The 21525-nt window shown below is 41.6% G+C and overlaps 1 protein-coding gene across 2 annotated transcripts in view; it reads left to right on the forward strand.

The window, feature by feature from the left end:
• The window catches only part of LOC116689044 (ADAMTS-like 2), a 25630-nt gene that overhangs the window by 3139 nt on the left and 966 nt on the right, over positions 1-21525 (forward strand). Inside the window, exons 1-18 of one of the 2 annotated variants that reach the window (XM_032515351.1) lie at positions 659-810; positions 5001-5121; positions 8494-8636; positions 9198-9273; positions 9563-9665; positions 10335-10480; positions 11331-11454; positions 11682-11762; positions 11951-12126; positions 12964-13267; positions 14295-14658; positions 16330-16433; positions 17055-17181; positions 17300-17513; positions 18408-18563; positions 19467-19637; positions 19984-20160; positions 20295-20439. In XM_032515351.1, the coding sequence (XP_032371242.1) occupies positions 5002-5121; positions 8494-8636; positions 9198-9273; positions 9563-9665; positions 10335-10480; positions 11331-11454; positions 11682-11762; positions 11951-12126; positions 12964-13267; positions 14295-14658; positions 16330-16433; positions 17055-17181; positions 17300-17513; positions 18408-18563; positions 19467-19637; positions 19984-20160; positions 20295-20439 (2731 nt within the window). In that variant the 5' untranslated portion in view covers positions 659-810; position 5001. Of the gene's footprint in view, positions 1-658; positions 811-5000; positions 5122-8493; positions 8637-9197; positions 9274-9562; positions 9666-10334; positions 10481-11330; positions 11455-11681; positions 11763-11950; positions 12127-12963; positions 13268-14294; positions 14659-16329; positions 16434-17054; positions 17182-17299; positions 17514-18407; positions 18564-19466; positions 19638-19983; positions 20161-20294; positions 20440-21525 lie in introns of those variants that run through there. The other variant, XM_032515350.1, reaches the window with a different exon arrangement.

Raw genomic sequence — 21525 nt, forward strand, 5'->3', positions numbered from 1 at the left:
AGCGTGAACTACAGCGTCTATTGCAACTCTTACAAAGATGACAGCGTAGCAGTGTGTGCTAGGTATTTAAAGAGATGGAGTGTGTGCATTAGACATTTGGGACAACAGGGATATCTCTTGCACCCAGTTTATTCAAAATGGTTTTATATAGTCTAAGACGTCTTCAGTGTTGAAGGTCCTTTCCATCTCCAACACCAATGTCTCCAATCTCATTTTCTGTTTTACACACACCTTATTGTAGAGCCTCAGCTAATCAATCATTAGGATTATAAATTAGCGGATTATGAATTAGCGGATGTTTAGCATTTTTGATAAATGTATGAAACATTTATTCTTTCATCAAAGTTGTTAATTTTTTTAAATTGAATAATCGATTCATCATTTCAGCAGTTTTTTTAACCTGTGAAACATTTTCATGTAAATTGTGTGATATTCATATTACAGGTGGCCAGAAGCACCTGGCTGATATCCAGTATTAGATAATAAACGTTCAGTATTGGTCTGATATATCGGTCTGACTGCTCTGCTCCAGTCCAGCCTCCCAGGGGACAGACTACTGCTGTCTGTCTGTCTGCTGAGGCTGCCAGCGCTACAAAAACAAGACAGCGAGGCGAGGGGCCCCCGGGGGCTGTCAGGGTGGGGACGGCAAAGGGATGAGGGAGGGGGAGACAGGGAGGATGAGGGGACTGTGTTTACTTTTGTCCTCTGTGCCTGCTATGCCAGACTGGCTGGGAAACGACAGCAAAGGGGAGGAAAAAAGGAGGAAGACCCTGTCTGGACGAGCAAGAGGCAACAGGCCGATTCTGAATTGTGTGTGTGTGCGTGTGTGTGTGTGTGAGAGAGAAAGTTTGGGGTATGCTTCACTTTGGGGGCATGGGATGGTTATATGTCTCCGGTAGTGTAGCAGAACATGACACTTATGATACAGATAAATAGAGAAGATAAAAGAAATAAATGAAATGTGGTATATACAACTAAAATAAAAATAGCATTAAATGAGGACATTCTGAAAAAGAGGGGACTTTGTGGCAAACCGAGGATGGTTGATCAAAGTGAGCACACCGTAGTGAAGGGAGGATGTTTCAGCCAAGTTTCTGCAAAATTAGGCTGTTTTGGTAAAGTGGTGAGGACATTATGACAAAATAGATAAGTTTTCAGCAAAATGAGGTTGGTTGACCAAAATGAGGACACTGCGGTTAAGTGAGAACGTTGCGGCAAAGTGATAACATTGTATCATAGTGCGGGCACTTCAGTAATTTGAGCACATTTTGGCAAAGTTACAACATTGTGGGGGTAAAGTGGCATTTATTTATTTGTTTCTATATTAGTGTATTTCATATTAATATTTGTTTATGTATGCACCAGCCACCAAGGCAAATTCCCCAAAAAGTGTTACTTACTTGGCAATAAATCCATTTCTGATTCTGATAATGAGTTGACAAAATTGAGGATATTGTAACAAAGTTAAAGTCATATCAGCCTGTTCACACCATCAAGGAGCCAGTTGAGGATAACAGCTCATTTTTACGTTTTAAGGTTAGACTTAGTTTATGTTACCGTTGTAGTAGCTTTGATGACTACATTTAGGGTTATGGGATAGCAAAAGCATTATATTGCATCATAGATTGTCCTCTCTAATATAGGTGTAAGAATGTGAATCTGCATGTAAGCAGCAGAGAGGGAAAGCGAGTCTTTGTTAGTAAGAGAAAGTGTGTGACACAGAGCTTTTTAAGTGTGTACATTCATGCTAGGGCATTTGCATACCTGTACGTGCACATGGCTCAAACTTAAGCATAAGCGTGCACGGTGGCCATTGTGTGTATGTGTATGTTCTCAGTCACGCCACTGGCTGAGTGTATACACATGTGCAGCTGTGTCTGACTGAGTGTCCGTCTCCTCTGTGTGTGTGTCTGTGTGTCTGTGTGTCTGTGTGTGTGTGTGTGTGTGTGTGTGTGTGTTTTTGGCAGCTGGCCGGGCTCCAGCTGTGTCTGGTTGGATAATGAAGTCCAGGTGCTGCTGCGCCTGCTTTAAGACACCTGTCACCAATATTTAGTGCCAGAGAAAGCCAGACTGCAAACAGGGCGAGACAAGCTGTTTGCTTATTTTAACTAGGCTCCCTAACTGGACCTGAGGACACGGGATGTACTATTAACCATTTCCTAGAAGCTGTGTGTGTGTGTGTGTGTGTGTGTGTGTGTGTGTGTGTGTGTGTGTGTGTGTGTGTGTGTGTGTGTATGTGTGCGCGTGCGTGCGTGCGTGTGTGTGTTAGTAAGTGCAGTATATGTGTATTTATTGTTGCAACTTTTGCTGATTCAGACATTGAAAAGGTTGAATATTTAAATAGTTTTGTGTTTTTATTTCAACAAAACTGCAAGAGTAAAGACCTAATTTCATGATTTTCATTTCAGGCAAAATGAAAGAATATCCATTCAACAGTGAAGTGTGCATTTGTCAGTGCAGTGTGTCTACAGTATGACTACACTTACAGTATGTAGGTATATGTTTGTATATTCTGTTAGTGTGTAAGTATGCAAAAGCTCAAAAACAGAAGTGTTAAAAGTACTTCATGAGGATGCTTTTAGGATGTTTTTCATTATAATTCAGTAGTTTTGAAATTCTCCACTGAAAAAAATGACTTTTGGTTGTATAAAAATACTTTCCACCTATAGAAAGGCTACTCAAAATTACCCCTGAAGCATAACTACCTTCTCCACTATCTATTTGTATGTTCCAAACACTACTGTTCATGTTTGCCAAAATATGATACACCTATTCTGTTTGTTGCTTAGCAGAGTAAGCTGTTTACCATAGGTACTCCACTAGTACTTTAGTTGTGTGAAATGGCACATTGTCTCTTTTTCTTGATCATAAATAGTATATTTATAAATGTAACAAAGTTTTGTATTTGTTTCATACTGATCATACAAATCAAGTGAAGAAAATTGGATTATGATGTAGAAAATTCTGCAGTCTGTGGCGGGTGTGTCATAGCCTAAACTTAGGTTTTTGATTAAGTATTTAACAAAGTCTAACAAATCAAAGGCTTCATTGAGTCATTAACCTTGTATATACAACTGCAGAGCTGCTCAAGTACCCTCCTTTTCCTGTGTGTCTGTGCCTGGTCATGTTAGCCTTTACATACAGACATCTACATTTCCTTATAGTCTGAAGAGCCAAACAAAGGCCTACCTGTGTAAAGTCCTAGGAAACTTACCTTCAACTTTCCAGCACATTGGGGCTTGTTTTACTTTTACACGCGCCCCTCCGCTGTCCAACTCCCCGTCTCCAACACCTGTGGCCTTTCAACAGCCTCTCTGTGTCACCGTCCACCTGCCAGCACCAGCCTGCCACAGACTGCCAGCACATTGAAATACCTGCAGCCGGCACGCTGGCCTTGGCGTGAGCGGCCATTGTCTCAGAAAATGCCCTTCACTTGCCGTTTCGCTGGTGTTCCTCTAATGTGTTTGTAAGCCTGACAGTGCGTACTGGGTTGCATCTGAAGCAGAGTTCACCTGATGCTTTAATCCAGGACAACTTTCAGCTGCCAACTTTGTATGCACTTACTGTACTGTACAACTCTAATGCAATTAAGGCAATAATTTCAGTCAGGCAGAAGCTTTTTAAGCACTTTACTCTGTTTATATAAGTGCATTTAGGACGCTGTTAGACAGAGGAAGAATCCCTGAAGGGAGACACATTATTTTGAGGCTTCTGGAACAATCAAACAAACAAAGTATAAAGGCACTTGGAGGACGTAGACATCTGCCGAAGCCAATAGTCCAGTTTTCTATGATATGCAAATGTCGTCATCCCACCAAGTTTCATGAAAATCGGGCCAGTAGTTTTGTCTTCATCCTGCTGACAAGCCTTGTCGAACCATTTTACTCTTGCAAATAAGTGTAATTTCCCAAACTTCTAAGTGACATTCAAATTTGCACGTTGTGGTTGTTAATGTTTTTGAATGTTCATGTCAAATGTGAAGTCTAAGGATCTTTTTCATAATTCAATATATCTGTTAAAACATTTTCATCAGGGCACCAACATGTACATTTGTAACTTCTGCAGTTGCAGCTTTCTGCACCTCATTAAGTGTTGGGTGTGTTCACTTTCTGCTGTTTTGTCTCTTGTATCTTGGATTAACACCGGTTTGATTTACTGTCAAACACTCTCCTGTCTGTGCAAAGGTAAAAGACAGCAGCACTTCAGGTATCCCCTACTAAACAAGCACAGATGTTCTTGGTGGCAGGGGATTTCACTGGAGAGTCAGAAAGGAAATATTACGACCACAAATGTGTTCTCGTGGCGTAAAAACAAAAACCCAACTTGAGGCCCTTTCATGGCTTTGGAAGCTGAGAAGCCTCAATTTGGAGAGGGAAAAGACATGAAAAAAATGCCTAAGTCTAGGCAACATGCTTTCATCCACAATTCACATAAGTGCCTGGACATGGGTTTTTGAGGCCCTGAGAACTCATTAGTGGTCATAATATTTCCCTTTATACACTTCAGGCTTTGTTAAAGACTTATCACTGGATGTTTTCATCTGGAAACAACAACGTCGGCTGCTTTGTGTTTGGTCAAAACTGTCTCATGTATGATCTTGAGTGTTGACTGATTGAGAGATTTCTGATATCTGGCAGTTGATTGTCTTTTCTTATTCAGAATGTCTGTCAGAAACAGCACACTAGGCAGATTTAGCCAGAACATTACAGTGGAACATTTCATTTAACAAGCATCAAGGGTCCTAGTATTTTATTACTGTGATCATTAGAAATCTGGGTTATAGTAGGTTTTCCTAAAACGGTAGAGATGTTTTCCATATCTTTTATGTCAGAAATTAAATGACAATATATTTTCTACACAAAGGTCAAGGCCTGGAGGAGCTGGTCAGAGATTCTTGCACCAAGCTGCTGCAGCAAAGACGGTCTCTTCAACACCAGATGTTTCTTTTTGGTTGACATATTAAACCTGTTTTTTTTTTTTCTGTCTCACTGATTAAACAGGATGAGGCTGTGGTCGTGGGAACAGTGCGGGGAGACGGGCGTGGTTCTGCTGGGCTTCCTGACGCTGGCGGTGTCTGTGGGGAACCTGTCCACCAGGGGCCTGCAGGTGCACAACACACAGGTACACACAGGCAAACCCACTGATGATGACTTACAGTGCTTTAGTCCTCCACAGCCTTATGTGTTGGGGACTAAAAGACTTATTAAGCTTAATATTAGACTTAAAAGGATTATTGGTTGTCAAAAGCCAATTTCCCACTAGACAACAGACCTACTAACACACACTAACAGCTGGATTTGGTCTTTAGCGGGTTAGGTTACAATCTGGATTCATTTCCAGGTCTAATTACTCTGCAGTAGTCATGGGTATTTATCTGTTCCAGGTCTGATCAACAGTGATGGAAACATGACACCCGGATAGATACGCTCATTTTCACCCATTTTTCGATGTGATGCTGTGACTCTTTGTCACCTCAGCCAGAAATTCCATTCTAAATTAGTCTGCACTGAGTTTGAAAGAGAGACTAAATAAGATATAAAAAAGAAGGAAACCACCGCAACATTAACACTGGCCTCCATGCTGCTTAGCGTTTACTAACCCTGTTTTCCTGTACGTTTGGCATGTTGATCCTGACACACCAGGAAAAAAAAGAAAATAAGGGCATACTCGCCTATTTACGTAATATTGCTTATTTTTAGCAGGGTTTCCAGCACTTAAAAAACCTCGGTCATCTCGGTCACTTTTGATTGGATTGTGATGCCCTACAGGCTGAGCTGCAGAAGTATTCTCAGATTTTGGGAAATATGTTAGTTTGCTGTCTTTGCATCTTAGTTAGCATTGTTTTAGTTATTTGCAGAAAGCCGAAAGTACATACATACAGTAGACTGTTAAATCACCAAGAGCTTGTTGTCTGCATGATGTGCTGCTAAATGTTACACTTTTACGGTTTAACCAGAAGAGACAAGTGAATGAAGTAAAAATTAATCTTTATTATAACAGATGATATGTGATGATTGAGTCTTGGCTGAAATTCTTTGGCGCTTAGACTCTACGGGGAGATTTGTAACCTGGGCAGCAACGAGATAAATCCCCCCATTGAGTCCAGACACTGGTGGTGGTGGCTGATGATTCTGATGAGGCGGATGAAGCTGCTAGATTGGGCAGTGATGTGGAGGGGCGGTTTGCCATTTGTAAAGATTTGCACTGAAATGACAGCTGACGGCAACATAGAGGAGAACAGATTTAAATAGCATAACAGCCGTGAATGTACTGCACGCATAACAGCAGCAGACATGTACTAAAGGCAGAGAGAGAATCAATCTTAAACAGAGGCATTAGCAGGATGATAGGCTAATGATGTAGGATGTTTTGCAGTGCTGATGGATAGATGAGATAAGCTGATGTGACCAGCTGATATCATGATTGACATCCCCTCAAGGAAATACTAGGCATGAGTAAGAGGAGTGAATGGCAGGGTGCATGAGAAATAAAACTACAGAACTAAGCATGGAAATAAGAGTCTTCCTGACTGTTATTGTGCGATAGCTTCATATATTTATTACAGGTACAGTCCTGTTACTTCATGGAAATGTGCTTTATTTAGAGGGAAATTGTGAGGCTGCTTCCATATTTTCTTTCACCCTAAACGTCAAAGTACAGCTGCATTCTCAGGACGACCTTTTGTTTATAACAAGAGTCAGAGACAATTTCAGGACGAAAATGGCCCATTGTTGTAATGTAATAAAAACATTTTTTGAAGTCCAGCTAAAATAAAATTGTAGAAAGAAACAACATGCAAAGGGTAAGTACTAACTTTAAAAATTAATCCGAGCACTATGATGAGCTGCTGTCAAACTGATCTTCGACCAATCAGTGACTTCTCTTCTCTCTTTCTACCCTCACTATTTCCTGTCTCACTCTCTCTGCACCCATCTCTCGCTCCCTGTCTCTTTCTCTCACTTACGCTCTCTGTCTGGTATGTCCAATGTCTCTCGGCCTCTATCCCAGCTGCTCTGTCTCACACCTTTACAAGGAGCTCAGTGCACATTCCAGCAGTCCCTCTAATGAATCTGTCTGAATGAAGGGACGCAGCCATCGGCTTGACTTAATGCTACTCCTGCACATCAGGAATGTGTGAAATGCTGAGCGTCTTCACACGTTAGAGCCCCAGAACAAAACACTGTGATGCTCATCTACTGTGAATCTATTTGGTTCTGACACACTCTGTTCTGACCGTCAGATCATATGTAACACAGTTTTACACAGTGGAACCAGAGTAAAATGTACAGTATTGCAACTGCTTTTACTGCCACTAACACTACCACAACTTATGCTACAAAATATTTTAGACTGCTGTTACAAATACTACAACAATGTAGTAGCGTAGTACATTCTACATTTACTCAATGGTAACTCATAGTAGAAAACATATTCAGTTTTACTTAGGTAAAAGTAGCAAAACCAGAGTGTTTGTAACCTTGTAACTAGTAACTTAAGTTGTGGCCCATATGAAAGTTTTCTCAGATAAAATGGTGAAAAACAAAAAGTAACCAGCCACATGCATAAGTTTTATTATCAGAAAAAAGGATTTATTGCCAAGTAAGTAACACTTGGAGGAATTTCCCTTGGTAGATGGTGCACACATTAACATATTAAACATGAATATGAAATAAACAATAAATACAGAAACAAATATAAAATATTCTGCCAGCTTAACATTAAGAAAACAAGGGGCTGAATGCTTCAGTGCAGGATATAAGATTCTGGACCAACTATGGCCCAAATGCAACAAATCAATTGTAATCGCAATTGTAAAAGCTTTGAGGGAAACAACCCTGGTCTTAGAAATGTTCAGTTGTGGCTCATGTAAAACCAGGCCTCAGAGAGTTTGGGGTGAGTTGTGGTTATGGCCGTGCGGCCACTTTTGGATGGCTTCATTATTAAGTCCCTGGGGGTGTATTGGCTAAATGAACTTGGTAAGCAGGGGGCCATTACTCAAACTAAATTACTTATTTAACTATCCCCTTCTCACAAAACTGCAAGTGAAAGTGCACAGCTATAGAAAAAGAAATTAATAATGTGGCCGGGTTGGCTCAGTGGGAAGAGCAGGCACACACATACTTAGAGGCTTATGCCTTGATGCAGAGGTCCAGCGTTCAAATCTGACCTGTGACAATTTCCTGCATGTCTTCCCCTTCTCTTTCAGCTAGCTGTCCTATCAAATAAAGGTGGAAAAGCCCAAAAAAATCATGTTTAAAAAGAAATGAATAGAACAGTAAACATCATCTGACTTAAATTCACTAAACATCATTTGACTTAAACTCACTATGTAAAGTGAAAATGTTTTGCTTTGTCTGAAAACGTTTGCAGATTTAGATGTACCCACAAATAGCTGCTTCTCCACAGCTCTTAATTGTGATGACTAATAATGCTACTACTACAACAAGTTACCACTGTTTGTGTATCTTAATGTATTTGTGTGTGTGTTTTCAGGAGGATGGCGTGGCGTCCAACAGTCTGGAGGAGGAGCTGGAGGTGACCACGTACTGGTGGGGGGAGTGGGCCAAGTGGACAGCCTGCACTCGTGCCTGTGGAGGGGGAGTGATGTCACAGGAGAGACACTGCCTCAAACAGCGGTAAGTCAGTCTGCACTTACAATAGAAGGAATATAAGGTGATGTTGTCTTGGTACTTGACAGCCATGTGTTTTAAAGTGTTAAAGTCTAAAAAAGTCTAAAATTTCAAAATTACAAATTGTTACGCTTTAAAATGCCTTAGTGGGTTGTGTTCTGTGGTGTTATAGTTCTTTCTGTTGCTAGTCCAGATATAACTTGCTGTTTCACAAATACAAATGAGACCAACATGCAACTTATATTGGAGCCACTCCAGACATCAGTATGTCTAGATTGGCTCCTATAATGCCAATGAAGAAAACAGGAAATTGTTTTAATGTTTCAGGACTTTGACATGTATTCAGTTATTACACTTCATTCATAATGGTCTTAAAAAGGTCTTAAAAGTCTTAAATGTGACTTGGGGAAACCTGTAGAAACATCTGTGTGGCAATCATATTGTGGATTATATTCATTTTATCTCATGTAACAGATCATAACACATACTGTATCAACCCAATATTTTCATATATATATATATAAATATATGTTGTTACTTCTACAAATGTTTTTTTTCTGTCCAAAGAATGAAAGTTGCTGCAGGGAAAGACAACATGACCTGCACAGGAACTGCTAAGAAATATCATCTCTGCAACACTAAAGTGAGTCAGTTAATTTCTCATCTTCGTTATTTCACATCTTTATTAAAACAAGCACGGCCCTTCTCAATGACTGACAGTAAAGGACTGTGGTTGTGGCGGGCGGCCTCCAGGCGTGACTGTGTGTAGCTATTTGAAAGTGAAGCCGGGTGGGGCTCAGAGCGATCAGAAACCATCCCTGCACAAATAAACGCTTAAGAAGAATTTATTTGTGTTACATATTGTAAAACTGAGTCGTAACAAGTGTGAAGCAGACCTCTTTTAACTGGCCTGTGCTGTCTTTGCACTGCAGGAATGTCCTGCCACTGGGAGGAGTTTCAGAGAGGAGCAGTGCTGGTCCTTCAACTCACAGCTTTACAATGGAAGGAACTACCAGTGGAAACCTCTGTATCCTGGTATTAACACCCATTAAACGCCTTGACAACCTCTCTTTACCCCATTTAACAGCGCAGACTGAGGTCTTTGCCATCTGAGTTGCTTCATCATCCTGCTATGCATCCAAAACAGTAGCATCCTTTATATGACTTCTTAAAACTTGTTGTTTTAAAAACTTGTTTCTTTAATATCAAAGTGGTTTTTATTTATTCACATTGTTAGCTTTTATTGGCAACTAATTATTAAAACAAAAGGCTGTATGAGCAAGATATCTCACAAGTGAGAGAGAAAATAGCAAAAGGGAGACTTTTGTGGGGAATGTGAGAATCGGGGAGATTGGAGTTTGACACACTTCTCAAGTTCCACTAATCAAAACCGAGAATTCTCAACTTCTTTAACCCCTATTTTAACTCATAGTCTTGGTTTCACAGCATCTTTTGTTTCCAGCAGCTGCAGGAGAGTGTTTTCAGCAAACAAGCTTTGATAAACCCACTGTACACTACTACTGTACCTGCCCAGCACCAAACAGCAGAGAGTTAGCGACCAGCTGGTGAAAAAAGTGGAACACCTAGCAGCCAAAGAGACATATTTGTGACAGCAGTGATTAAGAATATGAATGTAAAAGGACAGATTGTGTTATAGTTTTCATGGTTAGAAGACAGTGACCTTTGGCGTGCTTTCCTGTCCAGACGACTACGTTCACATCTCCAGTAACCCCTGCGACCTCCACTGTACCACAACCGATGGCCAGAGGCAGCTGATGGTGATGGCACGAGACGGCACTTCCTGCAAGTACAGCAGTTACCGTGGCGTCTGTGTGGACGGTAAGTGTGAGGTGAGTCCAGCTTCTTTACTTTGTACCTCAAACAGTTTCACTCTACTTTTAGTTTTCAGAACCACTGAAAGCATAACATCAAGTCTGTATGATAAGCAATAAGCCCAGGGGAGCTGCATTCCAGCTGTCGGACAAACAGTGCCAGGCAATGAAGTGTGAAGTTTCAAAATATAGTTTTTAAAATATAGTCTTGAATTAAAAAAGTTACTGTTAGGCTAAAAGTTCATCCAGAAAGAGCAAGTTGGCAGTAGGCAAGTTGAGCTTAGGTTTCCTCAGCACATTGAGATTTTTAAAATGAAATATATGCCCAACATCCAAAAACCCCAAAGAGAAAATAGAATAAAACAAAAACCAGAACACAGACCAATCACAGGGAAAAGTCAAACACTGAACACACCAACAGACACAAACTAACTCACAGACACACAAAAGAATCTGACAAGTGACAACGGGAACACAGGGGTTAAATACAAGAGGTAACGAGCAGACAAGGAACAGGTGATACAACAGGTGAAACACATCAAGGCGAGGATGACATTCACAAAGGCAGGAAAACACAAGGCAGGACAAGACTTGACAGAAAAACAGACTATCAAAATAAAACAGGAAACAGAACACACACAAGACAGGAAGTACAACTAGGTGACAAGGGAAGACACACGGAGTAAAACAGAAAACAGGAAACAGAACAAACACACGATAATAACAGGAAACAAAACCACCAGAAACCATAACAGACATGATTTGGTTGCTTCTAGATCATTACCAAATTATCACTGCTAACTTAGTCATGATTTATGGGAGATTTTATTTTACACTCTCTACTTCCATTTCCCGCTCTGCTGCTCAGCCAATCGGATGTGACGGAGTACTGTTTTCCTCGAACACCTTGGATAAGTGTGGAGTGTGTCAGGGGGACGGCAGCAGCTGCAGCAGAGTCACCGGAAACTTCCGCCGTGGGGCCACAACCCTGGGTGAGCTTTTGGGTTAATTTGACTATTTTATTATGTTGGACTTGATTCATCTCTAATATATGCACAAACATTTAATGAGAAATTAAAAGTATTAAAGTCATCAGGATTGGTCAGAACAGGATTTTTTTGATAAATAAATGACCTTAAAATAAAAACAGAAAGGCAAAATATACAAAAAAGCATGAGGTGACCCTGACCACTTTTATATTTGCTTTCCTGTCATCAAGGCTACTCTTTTATCACTCAAATCCCTGAAGGATCATGGGACATCCAGATCATTGAGAGGAAGAAGTCGGCCGATGTTCTAGGTAGGTACTCCCTCATTTTCTGCTCCTCACACACACGTAACTATTCCTTGATTCCACACACACTCACAAAAGACAAGTGTGCAACAATGAACAGTTTATGGGAAATGTTTGATTTTAATTTGAAGGAAAAGATGGACAACTTTCTACAGCCTGTTTTCAGAGTGTTTCTATTTATCTACTTCCCCCAGCTGTGACCGACCAGGCGGGCAACTTCTTCTTTAATGGCGCCTACAAGGTGGACACTCCGCAGAACTTTCACGCAGCAGGTGCCGTCTTCAAGTACCGCCGGCCCATGGATGTTTATGAGACAGGGATCGAGTACATTGTCGCCAAAGGCCCCATCGACCAAGCCATCAATATTCTGGTACACCTATCCTTCCTCCATCTACCTCTCTCACTTGAACTCTTTCTCCACACTCACCTGTTGCTTCTTTATCATTAAGCTTTCCTCCAAATGCTATTTTAGAAGACTGTTGTTAAATAGGGAAATTATTACATACTCCTCCAATGTCTTGTATTCAGAATATTAACTGCTCCCATCCATCAGATACTATAGAGTTACAATGAAATACAGAAGAAGATGCCTTAAAAGGTATAAAAATGATTTCTCTATCAGTGAATCTCCTAAACTCATGACATAAGCACGGTGAGAGATGAAGGGAATATTTGAATGCACCTCTTGCGTCTGTTACTTTACAATAATTGTATGTATTTCATGTGGCAGACTTTTATATTCAGTACAAATTTCCCCTTGGGACACATAAAGTAATCCTGAATCTTGAGCTAACTGTAACGATAGAGGGCGTGCATGTTATGTCATCATACATGTAGGGACCACAGTAACGTTACTGGTTTGATTCTGGCTAGTGACCTTCGTTGCATATCCAACCCCTTTCTCTCTCTCCTCGTTGTCTCCTGTGGCTAATCTAATCTAATCTAATGAAAGAAGAATACATTTACATTTTGTGCATCATTATGCTTCTGGGAGCTTGCACTGTATCTTCACCCTGACAAACTGTATTGGTTTCATGTGCAGAGGACACTTTAGTCTCAAAATGTTTCAGATGTACAAAGGTCTTAATGTAAAATCAGTTTGAGGCACTTTGGTTCTAGTTTTGTTATTGACTCTCCTTGTTACTGGTCTAAAATCTGTGTAAATTAACCCAACCTTGATTTGACGCACCCCCTTTTCATCACTCAGGTGTGGAACCAGAACGGTCGCACACCGTACATCACATACGAATACACCGTCCTCCGAGACTCCCTGCCACCCGTCCCACCTCCTCCCGTCTACACCGGGTCAGACACCTCAGCCGGAGAGGTTTCTGTGGAGGTAGGGGGGCCGATGGCCCCTAACAGCAGTACTTTTGACCAGGCGGCCCCTGAGAGCCAGTTGGAACCGGGAGATGCTGACGGCCAGAAAGGCCAAGAGACCAACGAGGTGTACGAGGAGACAGCGGCCATCGACTGCGACCAGGACGGAGCAGGTGCCCCCAAATTTTCAGGTAAGGACTAAGGTAACACCTTAGATCTGTGTGTGTTGTATGAGTATACAAAAATTCAGGCACCCACCAATCACCATGGAAAACGAGCAAATCACCAGTGATGGAGAAAGAATTCAGATCCTTTACTTACTGTAAGTAAAAGTACTAAATCCACACAAGACCCACATTTCACCACTGCAAATAAAAGTTTTCAGGTTAGAGGCTTAAATGATTGATGCCTACCACGCTAAAATCTAAGCATGAAAAGGTCAAAATATCTGGGATAGGATAATATCCTCCATGCGGATATATTGGATGGGCTTTAGTGTGAGGTGTTTTTTTTGGCAGATGACACAAAAAAGGTCAGATTTTAAAGCCAATTCTCTATCTCGCTCTCTTATTAGTGTGTGTGTGTGTTTGTGTGTGTGTGTGTGTGTGTGTGTGTGTGCGTGTGAGAGAGAAGTAGCCCTTTGGAGCTCTGCATTATTTATGGTACAGACACATAGAGAGGATCAGCGGCAGATGAAAAATTCAGAGTTTCTTGGTGTGTTTTTTTTCCTTTTAAAAATGGCTGCATCACAAACATGAGCGGTAATGGCCTTCCTGTGGGCTCTCAGCTGACTGTTGAGGCCATTACACCAACGCTTTGGGCGCCGGTGAGACGAGATGGATGGGTGGTTGAAATGCTCTCCATACACAGGCTACACAGGCTGACGTCATATTACAGACCAGATAAAGTCAGCACTGACTTTGTCCTGTTGCCATCCTCTCTTGTTTTTTTCCCTTTTTCATTATTTTTCATTCACTCGCTTTTTTTTTTAAAATCTTCTGCAAATATTGGAATTTTAAATTCCCATCTCTTTGATGCACATGTGTGAAACTTTAGAAGAAACAATATGAAAACAGCTGCAAAGTCTTCCAATCTGAGCTAAATAAATAACATTCTCAAGTGCAACATGACCAAAAGCTCCATCTCAGATTAATTGAATGAGATATCAATTTGGTCCCCAAGCAAAGCTGAATTTTCCTTTCCACTTTGATCCATCAGAAGGAAACAGCAGCCATGCAGGCAGCACTGCCAACCCTGCCTCTGCTGGTGGGCCCTTGGATACAGGACCAGACTCCCCAAATCTCATTTGGAGGGTCCTGCTGGATGGCCGAATTGGCCCCGATGAGCTGCTCATCAACATCTCAACCAATCAGCTGCTGACAGAGGGAGACAGTTTGTTCCCGTCAGAGGTGGGACCAGCAGAGGCGGACCTGAGCAGCCTGGAGCAAGACGGGCTGATGGGTATCAACGAGACAATGGAGTTTACTCTGGGTCGCAAACGCAACGACAGTGGAGACAGTTCTTTCCAGAACAAAACAGTGCAGAGCGCTGGGAGGACCTCCAGCCGCTCCAACAGAACCAGGTAATCCAACTGAACACAGGTAAAAAGAGCATCAAGTACATCGAATCTCAAATGAGTTTTAAGATGATCCGCAGCAGAGGTCCACTCACAGTAAGCCATTTCCTTTCATCTGGATTCAGTCCCAACTGAATGTGTTCAGGTTTAGGTCCCACTGGACCTGAATGTTCAGACACTGTTGAGCCCTCGGGTCTGCCGCGGGCTGAAGGAAAAATATGCTGCAGGCTGAACGAGAAGCAATCTGGGGCCAGGGAACGCTGGTTTTCCTCTGAAGATATCCTCAGAGAGATGTAGCCAGAGGGAGTGGCAGAGAGACAGACAGCAAGATCGAAAAGCAAGAATACGGCAAGACAGTGGCGCAAGCTACTGTAGGGGACAAAGAATCAGACAGGAAGTAGACAGACAGGTGGTAAGCCAGACAGAAAGCAGAACAGGTGGTAAGGAAGGCAAGCAAAGGACAAGTGAGACAGTAAGACAGACAACACAGGATAAGCAAGTGGAAAAGGTAGAGGTAGACAGACAGATACTTTAAGCAGGTAGACAGACAGGTGGGCTATAAATCCCTTGGACAGAAAGAGTTCAGGTACATACAGAATGTAGGGCAGTTAGGTTAGACATGCAGGGAGTTAGGTAGACAGACAGACAGACCAATAGACAATTCAGGTATACATACAGACTGTAGGGCAGTTAGGCTAGACATGCAGGGAGATGGACAGAAAGACAGACAATAAAGCAGTTTGACAGGTACTGTAGAAATATTGTACAGACAGTAAGACAGACCGGTAGACCTGGCAGGTTTTCCATTCATCATATTTGTAATTCATGTTGGCTTCTCTCCTCTGTGTCCAAACACGGCTTCACCAGTTCTGCAGCCAGCAGCTATAAAACATGGGCCCGACACGCCCTTTCCTCTGAGAGACAGAGAGGAGAGGAAATGAGCAGAGCAGAGGAGCACAGAGGGGAGGAGGGGGGGAGGAGGAGGGAAGTACACACTTAGAATCTAATACTTCAAGTTATTTGCAGAAAAAGGGAAAAATGTGATGCAAAGAGGGAAAGTGTGCTGTCCGACTGTAGTCACCTCTAGGGAGAAAATAATGTGCAAGAATCAATCTGGCTTACATGGAGGGATGCCGGCAAGGAATAACTCAAAATGATTTTCAAATAAACGTCTGGCAGAGGCGGAGGGAGCAACCAGTGTTATGACAAGAATGTGCACATGACTTTTATGTGATGTGATGAAAAAACAAAGTGGGTCTGCTGGTTTGCAGGCTGTGAATCAGCTGTCACTCTGTGGTCAATCTCAGAGTGTGAGTGTTTCAGGCTCTAGTATCCTTAAATGTCCTTTTAAAGATTACCTCACTGAAAATGGATCTTTTCAGATATTTTTAAATCGTGCTCCTTTGTGGGAGACAGTGGCTGTAATCAGCTCGGATTTACTGCAGCCACAGTTTATTTCACTGGTAAAAAAAAGTGCTTCTACAGAACCTGTAGAACTCCACTCTTAAATACTTGACATGAGGATAAATGCTGCCACAACTACTGCTTAAGTTTTTACTTTCCTTACGTGTGTGTGTGTGTGTGTGTGTGTGTGTGTGTGTGTGTGTGTGTGTGTGTGTGTGTGTGTGTGTGTGTGTGTGTGTGTGTGTGTGTGTGTGTGGCGGGGGGGGGTGACAGAGGGAATCAAAGGATCTACCAGAAGAACCTGAAGCTTAGTGCAGCTGACATGTACCGCTGGAAACTTTCCTCTCAGGAGCCATGCAGCATGACTTGCTCTATAGGTACATGCAAACACACATGCACATGTGTATACACACACACACACACACACACACACACATATATTCACTCTTAAAGTATTATCAAGATCTACAATATCGGATGGTTGCAGTAACAATTAAGGCTCTAACACTGGTTTGGTGAAGTGCACACTTGATGCATCTTTCTGTGCATTTACACCATGGGACACTTGATTGAGGTATCATGTGTGAGGCCAGAAGTCCCAACAGGCCTTCTTCACAGCAGACAGAATGACACTGACTGCATTCCAATTAATATCAATAAATACATGTATTTTTAAACACTGTTTAGTACCGTTATGTGCTTTATAATAAAACAGCCTTTGTACATATATGCTAGCCATCAAATGTAACCTCAAAATATTACTTTTTGCTGCTGCCGGTTGAATATTTAGTTTGTGTCATTTTGCTTGTGTGCCCCACTGGGACCCTTTTGTAAATGGCTCTTCTTAACTTCTTTGATAGTAAAAACCCTTCTTTCTTTTTCCCATTTTGGTCGGTTGTATTTAAAATGTGCTATATAATATAATCAATAAGCTGAAGGAAGCAAGGCAAGCCTGTGCCTTGCTTCCTTCAGCTTATTGATTCTTGCTCCTGATACAGGGGTATCAAAGTCCTTCGTCACATGTATTCGTTACGACGGCGTTGAGGTGCACGATATGTACTGTGATGCTCTGACCAGACCGGAGCCGGTCCATGACTTCTGTATTGGGAGAGAATGTCAGCCCAGGTACAATTTAAAAAAAGAAAAACATTTCAATGAGCCAGAAATGATTCAAACATTGAGAAGGATATATACTGCTACCTGTACAGACCCATGACGAGATGGGACTAATGTGGTGTTTCAGATGGGAGGCGAGCAGCTGGAGCGAATGCTCCAGAACCTGCGGGGAGGGTTTCCAGTTTCGCCAAGTTCGCTGCTGGAAGATGCTCTCGCCGGGCCTGGACAGCTCGGTCTACAGCGACATCTGCTCCATGGCCGACCTGGAGAGACCCGTTGAGAGAAGACCCTGCAAGAGCCCCGCCTGCGGCCCACAGTGGGAGGTAGCAGAGTGGGCCGAGGTACGAGATGTCTGTAATAATTTACCCTTCTGAGAACACGTTTAAAACATAAGGAAAAAGTAAACCATAAGAGAAGAGGCTTTACAGTAGCCTACTCCTGTCTTTGCCTGTTTACAGCTGATAATGCTTCGCAACTCTGTACTTTTAATTTTGGCTTTTGGGTTTGTATTTAATTTTAATTGGATTATTGTTTGATTTCATTTTTGAAAACTGATGGATTCTCCAGACACACTTACCAGACAACAACAGAAAAACCTATATGTAAAACCCAAAGGGGTTTTAAAAAAAGTGAAGAGTAAAATGAAATCAGAAATGTTCAACATTTCTCTGGAACAACACGTTATTCAAACAGCCATACGTCCAAATACAATCAGCTGTTCTCAGTGCTTTATTAAAGCAGTCCTTGAGTATTTGTTACCTCATTCTTGGTACATTCTAAACATCAGGAGTCACTTGTGTTGTAGCTAAATATAAGTCATAAACATGTATTATGTTTTTTCCACATTAATTTATCAACTACAAACCACATGGCACATTAGCACAGTATCAACAGCTATAAGGCTTGAATTAAGCGGCAGAGTTAGTTAGTTTTCTTGCCCTTTATAGGGAACAGTACATATTAATATTAAATATATTACGGGGTAAATAAATATAGTTTTTGTTTCTGGTCTTTTCCAGCAGATGTCAGACTCTTTAAAAGCAGCACTTTACAAAGTGATTAAACCTGACTCCAAAATTAGGGTAAACTGGAGCAGTTCCAAGCGCTAGTAGCAGTACTCTGCAAAGTCTGGCAGTTTTCCAAAGAAACCTGGCTTTCCAACAGTGATCTGCCAGTGCTTCACCTTTAGACATGACAGTACTTATCTTTTAAAAATGTGTCTCTGTTTGATCCAGTGTCCTGCTAAATGTGGAAGCAAAGCCCAGGTGACCCGCGATGTCCGCTGCTCTGATGAGACCCGACCCTGTGACCAGATGACCAAACCACCAAACCTCAAAAACTGCACCGGTCCGCCCTGCGAACGCCAGTGGACTGTGTCAGAGTGGGGGCCTGTGAGTGTTTTTACTCCCCGTGTACACGACATACAGAGACAGTAACATGTACAGTATAACAACCCATGTTACGTGTTTTGGAATTTATCACCTGTTTCACCAATTTATGGTGTTAAATTTTCTTTGCACAAAGTAAAAATATTATTGCAACAGCTAATGTTGGGTCAGTAAAGTTTATATTATTATTTAGAAAAATACTGTGAGCACATTTACCTTTACTTTTTAATGTACTTTGCTTTTATGTCATTATGTACAGATGTGCCTCCCTGCAGTAAATCACTATTTCATGCAGAGGTGTTTGTTGTTGTGTCTGTATGGGTGGGTTGTTACACCAACCAGCTTGATTTTAAAGCACTTGTAAGTGTATTTTAAGAAAGAAAAGAAAGTTTTTTTTTGTTGTATCTATATCTGTATCTATCATTTTCTTTTTTTTTTCAACATTATTTATAACATAAGAGTTATTCCAATTTCAAGCTTTTGGTTTCACTTTAAAACCATCATTATTGGCAGGTAAATGAATAAAAGTTAGTTCAAATATGGGTCAAATGTTTGTAAAATATATAATACTTCGGACAAATACTTCTGTAAAAAGTACTTCTCTTGCACAGTAATGTGTCGTACCACTCTGCGTGAATATTAAAACATGAGGTTTAATTGGAAGCTTCAACTACAGTAAATAATCATCTCTGGTAACATGTGTAGGCACATGATTTTACCTGATGTAACGTGGCAGGTTGTGACTTCATGTCATTTCATTTTAAGTGATGTCTCCTTTTTATTTAATACGATGTGAGACGACCACAACTTCTTTGACTCTGAGCTTTGTGACAAAAGAGGCAGTGAAGAGAACAGGAATGCATACTGTTGATTATGAATCATCCAGTTTGAGCCTTGTTGTCGCAGTGCTCGGGGTCGTGCGGCCAGGGGAAGACGGTCCGTCACGTGTACTGTAAGGCTGCGGAGGGTCGCGTGGTTCCTGAGAACCAGTGCTCTACGGAAGACAAGCCGCTGGCCATCCATCCCTGTGGGGAGAGAGACTGTGCTCCACACTGGCTGAGCCAAGACTGGGAGAGGGTGAGGCCTTGTCACAGAATCGGAATTAAGATTTAACCTTTCATTACTTTACCTGAAACACTCAGTCAATTAATTGATTTGCATGCTTGCTTGCTTTTTCTCTTTTTTATATTATTGTGAATTGAAAATATTGCATGTTTTGGTCTGTTTTTTTCATAAGAAAGTATTTTGAGGACATCATGAAGTCTGAAATTAAATTGTCATGGACAGTTATTCCATGGTTACGTTTTTCACTTTCACCTCAGCAAGAAAACATTTAGTTTTAACTGCTTCATGAAGAAACTCTGAAATGTAGAATGTCCTGTATCAGACGTGGATAATAGTAACTTTCTGTTTTTGTCTGTAGTGTAACACAACTTGCGGGCGTGGTGTGAAGCGAAGGCTCGTCCTGTGTGTGGGCATCAGTGGTGGACAGTTCCAGACCTTCGATGATGAGGAGTGTGGAGGCAGCGAGAAGCCAGAGGAGGAAAACACCTGCTTTGAGAGGCCGTGCTTCAAATGGTACACCACCCCCTGGTCTGAGGTGAGGTCAGCACAGTACACTTCACCTCTGCCCTGCAGAGTGGTCGTCTCTGCACCAGTAAGACCACAAAGACAAATCCCCCTGATCATCAGCTGTGTATAACAACTGTGTTTCTGGTCTTGTGTCGTCCTCAGTGCACTAAGACGTGTGGTGTGGGTGTGAGGATGAGGGACGTCAAGTGTTACCAGAGCAGGGAGCTGGTGCGAGGCTGTGACCCCCTCACCAAACCAGTGGCCAAACAGACCTGCACTCTGCAGCCCTGCCCCACTGAGCCACCAGGTAACACCTCAGGGAACGCCGCTCTGCCTCCTGAAGCTTACACACACTGTTCTTCATTCATGAAAACAAGATCTACCCGTCATCTAACAAAATCTCAAAAAAACAATTATTCTAGCCACAAATTCCTGGCAAGTTTTCCCCAAAAGTAGATCCTTCTGCAATCAGCTACTGAAGGAATTGAAGTGATAGAAGAAGACTAAGAGCAGTTGAAAAAGAATAGAAGAAATTAACTGTCATTGGTAAAAGAAACTAGAAGCTTTGCATCCCAGCTGCACATTCTATGGACAGATCACAGTCTGTAGAGGGCCTGAAGAAATATACACTGTTTTGGAGCCACATCACACCGTTGTGCTTCAATAATGATCGAGGGTCATTTATGTGTTTCTGAACTGGAAAACAAATTAGAAATCCAAGTTCCAACAGTATTCAACCCTGTCATTCAACACTGTGGGTTATTTAATTCTTCTTCCTTTGGGTTCAAAACTGTTTCACATAATAATACATTTGGTGTCTGAATTATGTTTTTATCCCTGTTAAAATAGTTATTATTTAGGAAAAAGAAGAAAAACAGCAATATAACAGCTGATTCATAACATTCCAACAGTAGTGTACGTTTTCTTTTGCTGGAGTCATTTTCTTTTCTTTGCGAGTGAAAAGTTAGCACGACCCATTGTAAGAACGACCACGAGTATGAGGGCCATTGCGTGAGCAGCACGTTAGCAGAGCGGCAGCAGCTCCACTTAGTTCAGATCAGTTCAATTACATAAAATGTTATTAAATAGACTTGAAGAGTAGAAATATGCATTGGGATCCTGAAACGCCACCTGTGTAGAAATGCCCCAAGACCCGGGTTGAATATTACTGGAACTTCTCAATGAATTTTGGCTTCTTTTGATAAATGAAAAAATTCAAAAAAGGTATCGTTTTGGTACCAAGGATAGAAACGGGTTCTTAACCTGGTTGTGGGTTTTGATTTAGTCCATATCCGCTCCGTTGCCGGCAGAAGTTTCGCCGGATTACACTTTTTCCGGCCAGATGTCCATTACCTTCCACTTACTTTGTGTTGGAATTTTAAACTCCGGTGGA

The sequence above is a fragment of the Etheostoma spectabile genome, chromosome 5 (genome assembly GCF_008692095.1).
Source record: "Etheostoma spectabile isolate EspeVRDwgs_2016 chromosome 5, UIUC_Espe_1.0, whole genome shotgun sequence".
NCBI classification, from domain to species: domain Eukaryota; kingdom Metazoa; phylum Chordata; class Actinopteri; order Perciformes; family Percidae; genus Etheostoma; species Etheostoma spectabile.